Source organism: Sparassis crispa, assembly GCF_003851025.1.
Source record: "Sparassis crispa DNA, contig_000010F, whole genome shotgun sequence".
NCBI classification, from domain to species: Eukaryota; Fungi; Basidiomycota; class Agaricomycetes; order Polyporales; family Sparassidaceae; genus Sparassis; species Sparassis crispa.
The window spans coordinates 1,028,387-1,046,013 of NW_020939758.1; the positions used below are offsets into that span (position 1 = coordinate 1,028,387).

A 17,627-nucleotide genomic window follows, 5' to 3' on the forward strand; every position below is an offset into this window, starting at 1 on the left:
CGAATCTTGCAGCGGACTCGGAAGCAATTTCGCACATCCAGTGCCATACATCAGTGCCTCCTGTCAAGTGTGCGCTTCAAACTGACACCTGTACATGGCGAACTGAAGGGCAACAGTACTAAGATGGGTATTCAGCACCTCTGGACGGTATGCTACGCTCCCGGTGCCAGCAATCAACCAAATACACTGACCTGTTTGCACACTGAACAAAGCTCGTCAAGCCTGCACGTGAGCAAACCACGATAAGAGCTTTGAGTTTGAAGGATGGGTTTGAAGAGAAGTATGGATCTGGGCCGAGGTTATATTGCATTGGCGTGGATGCCAGGTATAGTCCTATCTGAGTGAAATACGCACCAAGGCAGGCCGCTTACAGTAATTTAACCCAGCATCTGGCTTCATGCGCTGCAGCACAAGTTCGCAGTCAGCCATGCGCAGTCTGGTGAAAATCCTGAGCTGCGGACCATGCTGTTTCGTCTCCTGCAATACTTGAAGTCACCCGTACATCTGATCTTTGTTCTTGATGGCCCTGAACGACCTGATCTGAAGAGGGGCACGAAGGTGATCAAGGCAGGTCATTGGATGGTGGAAAGTATGAAATTGTTTGTCCATGCAGTCAGGTTTGACTGGCACATGGTCTGCCTCCACATAATTGACTTGAAGTATACACGGTGCTGACTTTGTTCACAGGCACCCGGAGAGGCCGAAGCAGAACTTGCGTGCATGAATCAGACCGGTATCATTGACGCTATCTTGACCGAAGACAGTGATGTCCTTCTGTTTGGTGCTCGGGTGGTTATTCGAAAGTAAGCTTATGTGGCACCTGCGAGAGAAGGGTTCTAACAAATTGACTGCAGCCCCAAGTTTAAAGCCGGTGAGGAAGATCCTCCTATCGCGATGTACAGGATGAGTGCAATATTCAGCAATCCTGAGATCGGTTTGAAGACGCGCGGTGGATTGATTCTGTATGGCCTTCTGTGTGGGAATGATTACGACGAGGTAAGTCATTGGCCATTCTCCAGCCATCCTGTGCTTTTGACTTTGTCCATCACAGCCTGGTCTCTTGGGTTGTGGATCATCAATTGCAGTTGGTCTAGCAAGATATGGGCTCGGTGAGAAACTCCTCGAGTCGTTCCAATGCTTCGAACATGACAGTGCAGGCCAAGCACATTTCCTACGCTCGTGGAGGGACGAGCTTGTTTTCTACCTGCAGATGGATCCCTCTGGCTATCTCGGTCAGCGGCACAAGAAGTTGGCTGATAATGTCCCGTGCAACTTTCCTGACCCGACCGTCGTGCGTGCCTTAGCATATCCAGTGGTCTCTGTAGGATTCTACGGTCCATATGGAGCTGCGCGATTCTGCCGGGACTCAAACATCGATGTCAGTCATCTGGCCGAGCTCTGTACAAGGTACTTCACATGGGGTCTCTCGGAGGAGGGAGTATTGCAAAAGTTTCACAGTGTGCTCTGGCCTGGACTTGCCATCAGGCTGTTTCTGGAGAGGGCGATGAGTGTGAACTCAGAAGGTGTCCAGTTTGCCCCTTCTGCCGAGCAGGTATGTAGTATTTCAGCCTACATTGGAGGGTGCTCCAATGACCTCATAATATCTTATGTCTAGTGCTGGGTCAAGCCGAAGAAGACCATCACAACTCAGCCGGAGGCGCACAACCGCGGCGGTGTGCCCTGCCTGCGAGTCAAAGTTAAAACGGCTCTGTTTGTCGGCTGGGCGAAGACAGGGCTACGGAAGGCGATTGAACATGGCGGGGTGAAGGCGAACCCGGATGCGAAGGTACCAGCTACATTGTTGGTATGGATCCCGAGGTGTATCGTCATGCCCCGCGAAACGTCAGCGGCGGCGGTCTCCGCGGGGCATGAAGTGCCCCGCACTCTCACAGACTATCCTCCGGCCAAATCAGGGCCTTCCCGAAGTGGTGGTGAAGCCTCGAGCGAAGACTGGATGATCCAATGCAAGGGAGTTGTTGATCTCACGGGCCTTTCGGAGGAAGAAGATGGATTGTAATCATGTATATACAACAGAATCTACATATAGTGTGTGTACTGTATCTAGGCCTTCGAGGAATCAAGCAGATGGTGGACCCGCAGTGTGTGCTCACAGAGGCAGGGCCCTCCTGCAAAAGCAAAGTGGGTTTGCACGGCGTGACGGTGAAGAGCATATCATGACGCCGGCGCAAGAAGATGGATGTAGGAAAAAAAAAGAAAATGGGCAGGACAGGTCAGCCATGTGAGTCCTGCAGTCCCCGATTGCAGAACGGGAGCGAGAAGACGAGAAGAGAGGACGGGGAGATGTGATAGAGTGGCGGGCCCAAAGCGAAGGCACGAAGGGGTGTGGGTAAGATCTGGAAGCACGGATCAAGAGCCAGAAGGGAGGAGAATGCAGGGAGGGCGGTCACCTCCTTACGAAAACTGACCCGCGCGAGCTACGCCGGTCGCAAGGCGGGGGCTGGAGGGCCGACAGTTCACCGTGGCGGCAGCGCTAACTCTGAGGAACGACGCGCGTCGGGCGCACGTGCAGCACGCCCCGGTGGGCACGTGGTCGGATCGGCTGCGTTGGGCGCGGGACCAGATAAGGGGAGGCGAACCGGGCGCCCGCGCTCGGCCGGCCCGATAAGGCAGGTCGGCAGTAAATCCTGCGACATAAGTACCCATACAATGGAGACTGTGCGATCTGATTCTTACGATCAATGTCAGTCTTCTGAATGCAGCCGACGGTTCAGCCATTCGATACGCACGTAAACCTTCAGCAGTACTTGTGGTTATATACGAGTAGTAGTAGCTATAGCTATGGTCCTCGGACTTAAGAGTTCACAAGGGTGATCGCCGGTGCTACAAGATCCCTTGTGGGCGCCTACTCCGCTTCCGCATTCTTTCCTTCTGCGCTCATCTCACCCGCAGCTCTTACCCCTGTCCCCTTCCATCCTGGATTGTGCGAAGAAACACTTGCATTCTTCTGGAGACCCACGCACCGCAATGTCGCCCACAGAAAGCTTGACCACCGTGCTTCTCCCAATACCGTACAAAGCCCCTGAGCGCCAAAAGATGCCGAATGCTTGCGACCACTGCCGGCAGCGCAAGTTGCGCTGCGACGGGAGCACCCCCTCTTGTAGCAATTGTGCTCTCTACGAGAAGCCCTGCCATTACGTGCAGGGCAGGAACAAATCCGGGCCTCCTAAAGGTTTCAAGCGCAAGAAGTCCGACGCCGATTCCGTGGACGAGGCACCGAGGCAGCGACGTCACTTGTCCACTCCCTCCCCGACGCTGATGGCTTCTTCGTGTCACCAATCATCATCTAGGCCTACTCAGGTGCCTCTTGTTCTCCGAACCGGAGAGAGCACGGATACCACGGTGTCCACGAGAGACATCTCGCCTGCGTCAGACAGCTCGTCTCACTCACATACTCTCTCGCCCTCTTCACACTGGATCACGCCCGTCACTATGCCTTCCTCAGGAACCGCAGGTATTGTCATTGCCGTTCTTGAATCGTGTAGAAAGCCTCTGACAAACGAAAATACAGAATGTTCATATTCATCATATTACCCCAATCAGATGCCCGAGTCGTTCGACGACGTCACTCTGACGGTGGATCCCATCTTCGCCAGCATTCTATCAAGTCCCAAAGCTCTTCTTGAGAATCCCTTCGCGCAGATGAACTACACCCCCGTAGTCTTCGATAACATGCAGTCAGCGTTATCTATCCCACCACAGCTTACAGCCCCGAATCTTGTCTCCCAATCATATCAATCACCAGCACAGCACCGACCACCAGTCCTTGCGATGCCACCAAGTATCCCGGTTTTGCCTGGCCTACTAGCCGCACACGCTTTCGTACCTCTATTTCCGCTTCCATACCTTCAACAGGTTATCGCAGCTTGCGCCGTTAGCAAGTCCACCTCTATCCATGCCTCATTCTTCATGAACGCCCTCGAGGCGTTATCTACCGTCACTATTCTCACCCCTTCCGAAGCGCCAGAACCGTGCCAAGCTTATCTCGCCGCCCAAAATCAAGCCATGCCCGCCTATTTCGCAGTCCTCTCCGAGCAGGCTTCCTCCTCCTCTTCTTCTCCAAACGGATCATCCGTTTATTCGTCTCCCCAAGATTCCACAACGTACCCCACTCAATTGGGCGTGCTCATAGACGATACGACCCTCACGACGGCCGCGATGCTCTACCTGACCGCGCGCTCCGTCTTTTCTTCCTCATCTCCGACGAAAGAGTCCGCGACCTGGCTACGCCTCGCGCGCGACATGGTCGAAGCCCCCTCTTTTCCCGCTTCCCGCAAGCGGTGGTTTGCACGCGTCGGCTGGCTCTGGGGGCGCGGCATCGTCGGGCTCGGGCTCTCCTGCTCGCAGATCGGCGTCGGTGTGGCAGGCATCCCCGCTGCGACTGAGGGTGTCACAGACGATGGCAAAATGGACACCTTTCAAACGGAGTTCGATGGCCTAGTGAGCTTGGTGCTGGACCTCGAGAGCCTGCTCGCAGAAGCGAAGACTCAGGTCGCTGACCAACGGCCGGATGTAGGACAGCTCGCGATGTATGTGGATGTCCCGCTGTGCCTGCGTGTGCGCGAGTGGATGCAGACGAGTCCGCTTGCACAGGAGGCGTTGTTGCAGTACGCGAAGGGGACGGAGATGGGTGCGCGTTCGGAGTCGGGCGGTGGGGAGGACGAAGTATGCGTACGGGAGACGATCGGTCGGGTGCTGCACCTGATCTACTACGGGATGGCGGTAAAGTTCGACTATCAGGACCCTGCGCGGTGCTCACTGCGCAAGACGTCGATGCACGTCGCGGTGGTGCGTATTTTTCCCGCATCCTTTAGTCCGTGTCTTGACGTTTGGTGTTCAGACGCGCATTGTCGATGCGGCGGACTGGCTTATCTCCTCACAGCGGACATGGCTCTGGGCTTTCGCGGAGCCGGCACTCCTTATCGCGCGCGACTATCTCTTCGACCGCTGTGGGATTCCGCCCTCGTCCGTCTGGTCGTCCCCTTCCGCCTCCGAGGTAATCCTCTCCTCCGCCTCCTCATACGTCTCCGCAATCAACTCCGCCAACCCCCTGGGCTCATCCTCCCAAATCACACCACCCACCGCCTCCACCGTACCACACCCCTGCTCGGATACAGGCGCGAACTCGTCTGCAACAGCGTTCGGGTACGTGTCGTCCTCGTCCGCTGCTCCCGGCGCCTCCCCACCTCCGCCACCTCTTAAGGTGTGCCCGAGCGACCTTACGCTCCTCACACTCATTCAGGAGGTGCTCTTGGACGCATCAAAGCGGCTAGCCCCTGCGTACCGCGTCACGGCCGCGGGGGCCGCGGGGGAGATCGCGTGGGTGCTCGAGACATGTGCGGCCGCCCAGGTTGGTGAGCGCGAAGGTGCGTGCGAGGAGTGGGCCGGGGACGGCGTGGGTGCGGGTACCGGCGTGGGGGTAGGGGAGATGTATACGATGGCGGGCCAGGGGCCGTCGTCATCGACGGTGGAGGTCTTCTGAGCTGAGTTTCATCCTGTTGTCTGCGTCCTTTTTTTCGAGGGGGGGTTCGTACAGTGAGCCGCTTCCTCTTTATGTCATTTGGGTTATTATATGTACTTGCGTGCACTAACTCGAGTCATGCGCCGATGTGAAACTGATTTAGGATTTGTATTATACGGTTCTGTGCCTGTCTGTATATGTTGCGAGCCTGACGGTTCGTGGAACGATCGATGTCGCAATTGCTGGACTCGCCCCCACTGGGGCCTAAGTGTTGCCCCTTGAGGTTTGCAAATTGGCTGGAGATGTTCCACGGAGCAAACAGACCGGGACGGTGTCCGGAATGCAACCAACGTGTTAATGTGGTTTCTACGCCGTGCACAGGTCATGCGGTGGTTTGGACTGGTGAAGCAGGTCGTCCGACGCACCGTAGGTCGCGAACATGTCGAACGGTCACGTGTGCCACAAAACGCGATTGTGGCGCTGGGTCAAGAATGCCAGCACACAGAAGTACATAGAGATATACAAACTGTTATCAAACTTCGCTCGTAATGATAGCGCCACAATCGTGAACGTGTATAACGGGCACGGTTGGTCGTCCAATTTCAAGCATCAAGTTCACCGCCGTAACGTTTTCCTAGCCTTCGCAGCTCTAAACATGGCAACATTGTCCGTCACATTCCCCGACAACATTCGTTCATCTCTACGCGATTATAATTTTGTCAGTGACGGACCTGTTCCCTGGGAAACCACAGTGGAGTTCGTGGTGAAAGAGATGATCTCTGAGTCGCTTAGCTCGAAACCCTCCGAGGTGCTTCCAGCGAACTCAATGTGGTGTTGAAAACGTCTCTTGAGGACAGAATTTCGCGCATACTCAAAGAGGCACAGCACTACAGGAACGAACTTGTGACACTACAAGGAGATGCTGTGCCCAGGTTCCACGGCTTCTATCGCGGGAAAACACGGACTGGTCTGCAGGTCGCCTGTCTTTTACTGGAAGATGGAGGAGATTGCCTGAACGAAGATTTCCACGATCTACCGATGGAAAACAGGTGCGTTCTCGAGTTGTCGCCTCGCCACAGTTTCTCATTACATTTTCTTTCAGGGTTGCTATCTTGACACAGCTAGCGAAGATACATCGAGCTGGATTATGTCACAACGGCGAAGTCGATACACGAAACGTTGTCATGCATAACGGCAGGTACAAGTTTGTCGACTTCCATTCGGCCATTGAGCACAGTGGATGCGAGTTCGACGTGAACAACCTTCACCCGGGCGGACCCATACCCGAACTCTTGAGTCTTGGATGTATCACAATGTGGTATGAGTGCAGGGATTTCCGAATCTGGGACGATGGTATGTTGTTTCCATTCTTTGTGTGATGTCTGCATTGCTCACCTAGATATAGGTCGTATCAGGCTGCGTCGTGGAGTATCATTTTTTCGGGACGATGGATGGCCTTCTCAAGAAATTATCGATGAGTTGGAGCCGACGTTTATCTGGAAATGGTGTGAGGAGGCCGAGGAAGCGCTCTTCAACTACTTCAATGTCATGGTTGCCAAGCTCGATAATGGGGCAACAATGGAGGAGCTCAAACGCAACGTTAATGAGCAGTTCTTAGAAACTCTCAATGGACCCACGCCCGATTACGTCCGGTTGCCGCAGTGATGTTGCTTCTCTCGGTGGCGAAATTCATGCTAAACTATCCATCACCATTCGGAACTGCCGTTGGCTGTTTTTAATATGGGCTTGTTGACTGTTCTCTCACTTTTTGGTTCTGGATCTGATTTGCGACTCCCGAAAGATAATATTTACACGCAAGAGGCAACGAGCATGGCGAGTGCAGATTGATAACCCCATTCCGAGTGTCCTAGTAGGTCAGAGTACTTCCAATGCCTATCCGTAGGTGCCTGTCAGACCGAGATGTTGCCCTTACTGAAAGGTGCTGGTTGTGCGTAGAATTCATGTTGCTAAATTGGAAGCCCGGTGGAAGATATAGCACAGTTCCTTTCATACTCGAGCAGACAACGGAGTTGTATGTAACTGAATAACTCTCCAAGGTTCTGCCAACATAAACGTTTCAGAACTGGCTACAGATAAGTTGAGAAACCTGACAGAGCACCGAGCGTGGTATATGAAACATAGACGTTAACAAACATCCAGGTCCCAGCCTCAACCACCGACGCAGTGTCGGCCTTCTAATCAGGACGTCAGGAGGGACAAAGCCAGCGCAACTCCCACTATAAGCTATTCAGTTGTCGCCATTACCGCCTGCTCATGCGTCTTCTACGGAGCGCACGTCATCAGAATTCAGACAGTAATCCTAATCAAGAATGAGTACCTTCTGAATGTCCGAGTCGGGCTGCGGTCAATTCGCCAATGTAAGGTTTGATACGTGGCGAAAACCTGCGAGATCTGCAAAACCTCCGGATAGGAGCGACGACGCACCGCGGACACTTCCCTCCGGGCTGTCAATGGAGATTCCGAGTCCACCGGAAGAAATCAATGTTTCACGAGAACAGATGGGCATCGAGTGCTCCTCCACGAATGCTCTGGTAGCAACATAACGGTCGACAGCGCACCGCGGACACCTCCCTCCGGACTGTTAATGGAGATTCCGAGTCGACCGGAAGAAATCAATGTTTCACGCGAACAGATGGGTATCGAGTGCTCCTCCACGAACGCTCTGGTAGCAACATAACAGTCGACGTCGCCCAATGCGGTCGCCCAATGCGGTCGCCTTCCCTCTGGACATCCCTGTGATAGCTGTCATGACGCTCCACCGGGATTTGAGCTGGACAGATCCGCACGGAACGCTCGTCTGCACTCCGCAGAGTACGGCATTTGGCGCAAGTATGAAGACTTCTAGTGCCGCAGCCATAGCCAACTTACGTTAGCAACAGTAGTGTACATCGCCTTCGCGAAACTGATTCATTGCCAGCTCGTTGATGCCAGCATAACGCACGGCAGCGATGCATCCCCAAGCGCAAGCTAAGGCGATGTTTCGCCTCATGAAGCTGAAGTAGCTAAGTGAGCACGACGTTTCTGGCAGATGCAGTTCTAGTTCTGTTGAGGTGGATTCTCATGTTAGTGCGTAGGTATTTCATCAAATTCGCAAGCGAGAGGAGACAAGGATGGCTAGACCAACGGTAAAATTGACGGATATAGATGCAGGAGCACCTGCTAATCAATGTCGTCGGCCTGACAACAATAGGGTCGTGCATGCAGGAGACAGCAACACTCACACCGAAGGTCCAACACAAGCGTTGATGCAAGGGTCAGAAGTATTTGGAGAAGACAGGCACACCTTGAGTCTGTACGTCCGGGAGGAGGCGTCGATGTAGAGTAAGTCAAAGTGCGGCTAGTGGATTTTTTCGGACAAAAAGGTGTAAAACTGGTAAACTAAACATGTCGTGGGCTTTTCTGATTCCTGTGTATACGCTAAAATGAGCAAATTAAGAAGCCGGGACTAACCAAGAACCTACTTGCCTTTTGGCCCTGAGAGATTAGCAAACGCCTCGCTTGTCTGTCTAGCCCAGGAGAGTCGTAGGATCTCCTAGAGAAGCTAGTTGGGCGCCAGTACGCTAAACGCGGTGAAGGATGTTCGCGGTCTATTCATTCCCTGCTATTCAGTACTGTCCTAGCGTCGATGAGATGCATCTCCAAACCAGAAATGGCGACCGTTCGATGTTCTGCCAAGGTCCTTACCGCAAATGAACACGGGGAAGCTCGTGAAGCACAAATGCAATGTGGCTATACGCACTAACTAGGTACCACTGTACCCGACGTTCTGCACCGTATATTCCGCGACCTAAGTTTGGCGCGTGTCTCCGAGTTCGGGCTTTCAACAGACAGAATAGGGAGCGGCACATGGTGTGATATATGGCCCCCCGCTGATGTGCGGGAGGAGTAGATCTGGTAGCAACATGCATCAAAAACGTGTTCTCCAAGTCATCGTGGATGGCGAGAAAGGCAGAGAAACTGCGAAAAGGACTGCGATCAATATCTCCCGCGTGACTGAAGCGCCGGGCGGGGGACTCCGGCGCGTGAAACACTACATGTATAGGAATGAGTTCTTCCTCTCTATAACAGCGTGTACTTGTGGATCGCTGGGGCAAAGTAGTAGTTCACTCGACAACGGAAAATGCAATGCATCAGTCGAACATCGTTCAGCCACAACCGAGGTCGTTCGGTAGCCTGTAGTGATCTTTAATACTCATAATTAATGCACAGTAGTGACACACCTATATTACAAAGTATTTCACAATGTAGTCCACGGACAATAAGTATAGTTGCGTTTGCGAAAAGGTCAGCTATTGCAGTGTGGTGCTCTGTGCGAGTAGCTCTCTGATGCCCCCCAAGATGTCTCCCTTCGAAACGCCCTCGCGTCCTCGACCAGGGGCACGGTCGCACACGCGCAGCAGCCGTGTGATGCTCTCCGCCTCCTGCTGTGCCTTCTGCGCCGTCACGGGCCCCAATGAACTGGCAGCTTCGATGAGCACATCATGGATCAGCGAGAGGAGTGTGAGTTCCCCTGGCGACGGGGTGGCCGACGTGCCGCAGCGGTCGAGTAAAAAGTCCCGCGCCAGCAGGAGCGCGGGCTCCGCGAAGGACCAGAGCCAGATGTAATGCGACGACACTAGCCAGTCTGCCGCGTCGACAATGCGTGTCTGCAAGGCAAATCACCCGACGGAGATGAATTTCGCTCAGCGGAAGAACTCACCACAGCCACGTACAGTGACGTCCGACGCATTCGGCACCGCGTGCTGTCCTGCCGGTCAAACTTGATCCCAAAGCCGTAGTAGATGAGATGCAAAACTCGCGCCACAGCCTCGCGCACGTCCCCAGCTTCAGCGGCGCTCGCTGAGGCGCCGTTCCCAGTGAACTGCAGCAGCGCCTCGCGCGCGAGCGCGCTTGTTTTCATCCACTCGTTCACACGCGTGCACAGCGGCACGCTCATCGTCTCGGCGAGGCGCTCGAGATCTCCGCCGACCGCTCCCGCGGCGGTAGCGAGACCCTTGGCACGCTCGAGCAAGACGTCTAGGTCGATCGCAAGGCCCACGAGCCCGTCGAACTCACGCTGATACTCGTCCATCTCCTCGCTGATGTGCTCCTGCGTCATGTCTACCATCTTCTCGAGTTTCAGAGCCCCCCCGACCGCGCCGACGACGCCACGACGCCAGAGCCAGCCGACGCGCATAAACCACTGTCGGTGCGCGGATGGGAAGCACGGGGACTCGACGACCTCCCGTGCGAGGCGCAGCCAGGTGGTGGCTTCCTTCGCGGAGGGTGCAGAGAAGATGGAACGGGCTGTGAGGTATAATAATGCTGCCGCTGTGAGGACGGTGTCGTCTGCGTCTGATGCGGAAGTAGAGGAGAGGGCGGCGAAGTAGGCGGGCATGGCCTGGTTCTGAGCAGCAAGGTATGCCGCAGATGACTCCGAGCTGATAGAGACCGATGAAATGGATGTGACAGCTGTTAGAGCATCGAGCGCACACAGAAATAAAGCGGCGTGCAATGAAGTCGCTTTCCGCGTCTTGCTTGTCGCGATGTGTGCTTGCAGTTGAGAGAAAGGGAACAGTGGGACAAAGGCGTGCGCTGCTAGAAGACGAGTGCATGAGGACGAGCTCTGTATGGGTGGGCTCTGTATCGTTGTAGGTGGCGATGTGGATGCCGGACTAGGCATTGAAAATGATTGCTGGAATGAGGCAGGCGAGGGAAATGCGAATATGCTTCCTGCATTTGGAAAGGAGTTTGCCGCATTTGGAAAGGAAGCGGCAAATTGAGGATGATTGCCGCCAGATGCCTCTGGAGAAATGGAGAAAGGCGAGGAAGAATACTGAGGAGACAGGTTGTCGGCGACGGGCGCGATTGGATCGGGGAAGAGTGTCGAGAGAAGTAGGGGATCCATGATCAATGGGTCATCGTTGAAAGAATACGTCAAAGGACCCGAGTAATGCGGGGAGAACTGCGAAGCTGTACCGAAGTGTATCGGTAAGCTGCAATCACTGATGATAAGAAGAATTGCTCACTTGTTGTCTCGGCGGAAGACATGTCCGTCAGCCAGTCCGATGTGATGGGTAATGGTCCCATCAGAGAGGGAACATACTGCGAGGATGTGTCCGAGGCCGGGGAGATCTCTCGCGTCAGTACCTTCGAGGACATTGATCCTTCGCTGGCGGGCGGGGTGGGTATCTGGTCCGGGGGTGACGTCGACTCCGACGTGCGGCGTTTTTGCCTCGAGGTCGGAGCGTCGTCGGGATTGGCCTTCTTACGTTTTGAGCCCTTTGGTGGACCTGACTTGTTCCTGCCCTTGGCGTAGACGCACGTCGTCCGGTACAGCGAGCAGTTGCTACACGACTCTGCATTGCCGTCGCATCGTAGTTTTCGTTGTCTGCAATGGTCGCAGGCTGTCGGCGCCTTGGAACGATCTACCTTTAGCGTTGTTGGGGTGGTGGGCCGGGGAGAGGTGGAACTCGACGACATGGCAAGAATATATGGGTGAACTCCTGCGCAAAAGACAACACCAAACGCGATGCTTCAGAGCTAGGTGCTTCCGGAGCGTCCTGGAGGCCTCTGGAGTAGAGGGAGAAATCTGGCCGCGAGACAGAGTGAGCGCGAGTTATAAAACGCGCACCCGGTGCACTCTGGCAACTGCCATAAATAGGCGCCCGATCCCCTGGCGATCGATTGAGATCTTGATCTAACACAAACTGAAATTATTACCTTTTTATTTTTGGCTTATAATAATACTTAGCCTCACGCGTTTATGCCAACGTCGGTCCCTGAATCCGTCCGTTGGCAGCTGCGGGTACAGAGCTGATGGACCAACTCTCGACCGTCACGACCTTGTTTTGACATTGTTTCACCCGTTCTTGGGTATTTTCTCCGTATCGCATCAATCGCGGCGCCGCGTCAGGCGGAAAGCTGCCTGTGGCTGTTCACTTCGTAGTGTATCACCCATTCATTCTCTTTCGGGGATTCACAATTTAGCTCGCCGCTGTCCTTCCGGTCAAGAAGTCGGGGGTGCGTACATGACTTTTTTTGAACATTAACGAGTTCTTGCGAAGTTGGAACGCCGCTTTACCACCCCTAACTTGGGGCCTGTTCGGTTGCTCGGTGTGGGCACCGGGCTCGGTTTGTGCTGGTGGGATTTGGGCCTCGGAACCGGACTCAAAACCCCGGTCTTGCGTTTTGGCAGACACACCGGACACCGGGCTACCGAGGGGGCCCTTGCTGTCCTATCTGTATTACCTCACGCAAAGGTACTTGATCTTTACTCTTTTGTTTGTACCCTCCCTTTCCGACTCCAACTCAACTCCGTACGCTGATTGCTATTCTAGGACGCATGTGTGCGGCAACCGTCGCATCTTTGGATGACTCCAATTTGTCGAGTCGCGACGCTGCGGTGCCTCAAACGTTGCTATCAATGGTTTCCTTCACCCACCGATTTATGATTTGGATTCGTTCCAAATCCTACGGGAAGGCGTCCATTGTGACGAATTGAACGCAGTTAAAATCAGCGTTTAGTGGGAAGCTCATTCGTATTAATGCGCTTCTGTCATGTACTGACCACAGCTTGCATCGCAGTGGATAATCAGCAGCACGAACCAGTGGGTAACTCGGACTTGACAAAGAGTGTGGTCGTTAACGTCTGCTGGATGAGTTGAACTCGCGGACACCTAGAACTCGCCGTTCGGCAGGATATTTGAGCTTCACTGTCTGCCATGCGGTTTTCGGGTCAATCCACCCTTGTGGATCTCGCCATCAAGACATCCTCTGCCCACTTCGTTTGGTATGGGTCAGTGATGGAAGATAGAACCACGTAAGGAGGTGATGCTGTTTCCCGAGTGTCTACCATCTATCACTTCAATCTTTATGACTCCGTTGAACGTTCGTCATTGCACCTCATGGAACCCTGACCTTGTTTTCCCTCAGTGATCGTGTTCCTCGATTTGTCAGCGCGAGCTTCTCTTGGTGTTCGTGTTTCGCTCTACTGAATGGATTGTGGTACAACTCGATATTTCCTGCTCCTGTGTGCACCCACACCCGTGACGTACCTGTCGTTCTCTCACTCCCTCGGGCAGTTGATCCGCACCGAACCTCTGTCGGCTCCGCCTGATGACCCTGATTCCTCCCAACCCAGCCCACGCTCAACACATTCTTCCTCTCTCGCGTATGATCGCGATGTGTAGGGAGCAAGCTTTTAAGCACGATAGGGTCAGCTCGGAGTGCTGTGCTACACTGATAACAGATCCGTTCGCCTTGGCTTGCACTGACCTGGACTGGAGCTTGACCGCGCGAAGAGATAGTCTGCGGCGCGACTCCAATCTGCAGTTTGCCGTCCGTCCGCCGCCCGCGGGACTCGCCATCTTGCGTCGGCGACCCTTCAAGATGGTAGACATTCCAGGATATCAGCACGATCGCGCCACGATCGCGCCACATGTGTGCCACCATCTATCTCGGATTTCACTGCACCACCCCGAGCAGCTTGAGTGTCACGATCAGCCCCTTGCGCTCCTCTGTGAGCGCTTCGCTCAGGTTGGATGCGTAGCGCGCTTCACTTGTATATCGTGGGTTGGTATCGGGTGGCGCATTAATTCGTGCGCGGCAATGCGCGATTCTGCGAGGTAAGTACATACGATATACTCATTGAATTGGGAATCTAATTCCAATATGCCGGCGCTGAAGACATCTGAGCCTTTGCGAAAGAGGACCACTGAACTGATCTGCATCATTCGCCCGCGTCACATCTTCACATCCTACATCATTTTACTGCGGCGGCCTCCGTTGCGTCGACTCACGGACGTCAGTCCGCGACAGCGATGCTCGGAATATTACCCCGCACGACCGACCGCACGCGTCTGCTCACCCCTGGATTGCCCCTATCCGTATCCGCACCATAAGGGGACTGGTCCTTCGTGATCCACCCTCCGAAGACCGCCGTTCATACTAAGTACCTGGGGCGTCGTGGGCGGCTTTTTGCTGCGTGCGTGCACTGTGCCGATGTTGTACACACATCGGTCTGTTACCACCGCCAGCCCGACGAGTACATAAGGCCTGCGGACTGCTCTAGCAGTTCTGCCGTCTTCATCTTTGCGTGGTCCTCGGAACTGTTGTAGGATACACGTTGTGATGTACACATACGGGACTAGTTTTGAACCTTGGCGCCGGGGTGACGCTTTGATGCATTTGGCTGCAGACTCTGGAGCGAGGCGCGCGCTGGAATGTCATCAGGTATTAATGAGATGCAGACATAGTTCTGCCTACCATGCATTTTGTAATCCTCGTACTTCTTCAATACTCTATGTAATAAGCCGAGCCCCGAGGTAGCGGCCGACGCTTTCACGCTAGATTATAATTGGCGGCGGAAGTGCTCTGCTACTTAATTGCTTATCAAGTACACGACACGAGGTACTACACTGAATGTCAGTGTGGTAGACGGGATCATATATGACGTGCGAAGTTCAGTATACTTCTATCAGAGCAGGGGTCAACTAAGTCTTGAATTCATCGAGTGCAACATGTCGAAAAATGGCAAGAACGAAATATGTCTCAGAGCAAATCAACTCTGAACAACACGACCCTCGTAATGTGGAGATTAGAACTTGTCCTCGAGGTCCCATCATCCCGTCATTGCACCAGTGCGCGATTCCAGAAGTTCGCACCTGCTATCCCGACGCACACCGGAGACACCACGCCGCCGGTACAGGCGTCGTGGGCGTCATGGCCTAGCTGAGACCCGTAGGCGCGCGGCGCGCGCCACACTAAACTGGGATCTTCCAGTGGCGCCGACGATCACTCGTCTCAGCCATTCAAGGTCGAATGCCCGGCGAGGCGCGCGCATGTATGTGCAAGTACGGACCCCGAGTCGAATGGCGCCGCGGGTAGCCAAGTCAGGATGAAGACGTTATGCCAAGCACCAGCTGCAATTCCCGGTCAGCAAACAGCAGTCCCCAGCGTCTGGATTATATTAGAGACCAGACCGAACAAAATGTCCAGCAGAGGCGCCGTACAATCCATTTGTACTCCGCATTCCGACACAGACCCGGCTGTCTTTTGTCCGTCCTCCAGTCAACCACTAAGAATTAGTTCTCCACGTCTCTGATGCATCCGCACATTGCAAGGGCGCCACGCGGACCGAGCGTCGTCTCCAAGCGGGAGATCGAAGCAACTACATGGGGCCTCATCATTATGGGCCGCGCCCATGGTGACCAACCAGGATGTCCCCGAGACATCGAGCTCGAAAGTTCTGTGAGGCGTGCCAGCGAATACATGTTCATATGTTCATCTGCACGGTCATGAAATGAGTCAAAATGTTGCGGGCAAATCGAAGTATGACATCGCATTTGAAGCAGACTTTTAACCCTGCAAGCAACCTGCACCCGCAGTAATTGGCGGCCGCGAGGAGGATATTGGATTTTCTGCGTTGAGACACAACACAGAGACTTGCCACCCCCCTCGTTCCGTGAGCATTACAAATGGATCTTAAAGCTCCATCAGCCGGGCTCTCAGCATGGGTTTCTCTGAGCACAAGGACGCACCACCAATGGGACCCGAGCGGACGGTAATGAACTAGGCCTCCTTCCATTCAATGCGCACTACAAATTAGGCTCCCCACACCGTCCAGGCTTCAATGCTAGCAGCGCGGCAACCCACCGGACTGATGCACGTAGTACCAGAGCACGAAGGGGCCCGGGATTCCAAGGGTGAAATGGACAAACATATCCAGTTCTGTGAGCATGGGAGTGCAGCAGATGGTTCTTCGTTCTTCCGCGCGGTTAACGACAGGCGATCGTCCAGGGCGTGATGGTGGAGTGGGACGGGAAGGATGAAGGGGTAAAATAGGGTGGATGGGACGGGACGGGAGGGCGATCTGTCGTTGTAGCATCCTAGATTCTAGTGAGAACGTTAGGGACGCGAGGACGAGAGGCACTCGGTGCGCCCTCCACACATGCGCTGGCTACTTTCTACGCATATAGACATCATAGAGTCAAACATATGCTCCGAGTTACATACGCTCGGTCCGCAAGTGTTTTCCAATACGAAGTAGGCACCGTTCCTGAAGCACTACGCGGACGAATGGCGCGCGAGCGGATGCACACCGACTCTCGGCCACAAGGCACAGCATTGGGCGTAATCCCTCGAGCGGATTCCGTGGCAGCGGGACAGTCGTAGCGAGAGAGCAGATAGATCCAGACCCGGCTGGTGGGCTCCAATCGATGGCAGTCGCGAGTCCCAGACCATGTTGCACGAGGCAAAGATTTTTTGAGGCGGTACTGTACTTGTGGAGCCATGACATACTCGCTACGAGCACGCCAGCCACGGCTACTTGTCAACTAGGGAGATTACATTGACGGCCGCCTGTAATTTGCCCGAAAATCTTGATCCTGGATCATAATGTCAACCGGCTGCATGGTATTGATCCCTGAGCGTGGATCGCTGGCTGCGGACTGCGACGGTGAAGACGCCACTGAGAGTTTCAGCACCTCCTCTAAGCAGTGGGTATGGCGATGTGTCATGCGGTATGCTGCGATGCGTTTTCTGCGCTGATCTTCCTCGACACATGCTGCGGGAGTTTCGTCCAAAGATTAAGCCTTAATAGTTTAATAGACTCAAAAGGATGAGGGGTTTGGGTAGCGGGTTCACTCTAGTCATCACGGTGTACAGCATTGCGAGCTGTGCACCAGGGATAGCGTCAGGTCACGCACTTCTGCGTCTCGTACGATGCGGGGAATGATGTAGATGGCTGTAGGCGAAGGGGGGTTGTACAGGTAACGAGGCTCTTTGTCATCATGGCAGATGGCAGATGCTGCATCGACCGCGACTATCTGGACGAGTGGAAGCACGATGCTTCCCCGTTTCTTCAGAAGTGAAGTGAAAACCCAGGAAGTTCGGGAAGAATGGCAGAGCAGAAAGCCTGAGAGTGCACCGCCCAAGAAACGTTGTCTCGAAAGTGCCGTCACTGTAACTGTTCAGTCATCATTGACGGGGTCAGTGGGCTCGTGACACCGGGGATCAATGCGTGCGAACTTGATCCACCATGATAATATTTCTGAGAAATCATTTGGCACTACAGGGACGAGTAAGACCAGAAGCTGGACCCTTCAAAAGGAGTGGAACGCAATCTATTCAAAGACCTGCCAGGTTT

The 17,627-nt window shown here is 54.2% G+C and overlaps 4 protein-coding genes across 4 annotated transcripts; 3 read left to right on the forward strand and 1 right to left on the reverse strand.

Moving 5' to 3' along the window:
* Nucleotides 1-123: 123 nt before the first annotated feature.
* On the forward strand, nt 124-2,017 carry SCP_1203530 (Flap endonuclease GEN 1; the record flags this gene model as incomplete). Its single annotated transcript, XM_027763235.1, has 8 exons — nt 124-147; nt 213-325; nt 387-633; nt 688-803; nt 855-996; nt 1,052-1,109; nt 1,158-1,552; nt 1,616-2,017. 8 exons carry the CDS (start codon nt 124-126, stop codon nt 2,015-2,017), a joined length of 1,497 nt encoding a protein of 498 aa, XP_027619036.1.
* Nucleotides 2,018-2,985: 968 nt separating this feature from the next.
* SCP_1203540 (hypothetical protein) lies at nt 2,986-5,500 on the forward strand (the record flags this gene model as incomplete). The annotated part of the gene is made up of 3 exons (XM_027763236.1): nt 2,986-3,472; nt 3,530-4,806; nt 4,859-5,500. 3 exons carry the CDS (start codon nt 2,986-2,988, stop codon nt 5,498-5,500), a joined length of 2,406 nt encoding a protein of 801 aa, XP_027619037.1.
* A 634-nt stretch (nt 5,501-6,134) lies between these two features.
* SCP_1203550 (hypothetical protein) lies at nt 6,135-7,144 on the forward strand (the record flags this gene model as incomplete). The annotated part of the gene is made up of 4 exons (XM_027763237.1): nt 6,135-6,287; nt 6,332-6,528; nt 6,582-6,832; nt 6,885-7,144. The coding sequence occupies 4 exons, from the start codon at nt 6,135-6,137 to the stop codon at nt 7,142-7,144; spliced, it is 861 nt and encodes a 286-aa protein (XP_027619038.1).
* Nucleotides 7,145-9,789: 2,645 nt separating this feature from the next.
* Nucleotides 9,790-11,962, reverse strand: SCP_1203560 (hypothetical protein; the record flags this gene model as incomplete). Its single annotated transcript, XM_027763238.1, has 3 exons — nt 9,790-10,146; nt 10,200-11,452; nt 11,509-11,962. The coding sequence occupies 3 exons, from the start codon at nt 11,960-11,962 to the stop codon at nt 9,790-9,792; spliced, it is 2,064 nt and encodes a 687-aa protein (XP_027619039.1).
* Nucleotides 11,963-17,627: the final 5,665 nt, after the last annotated feature.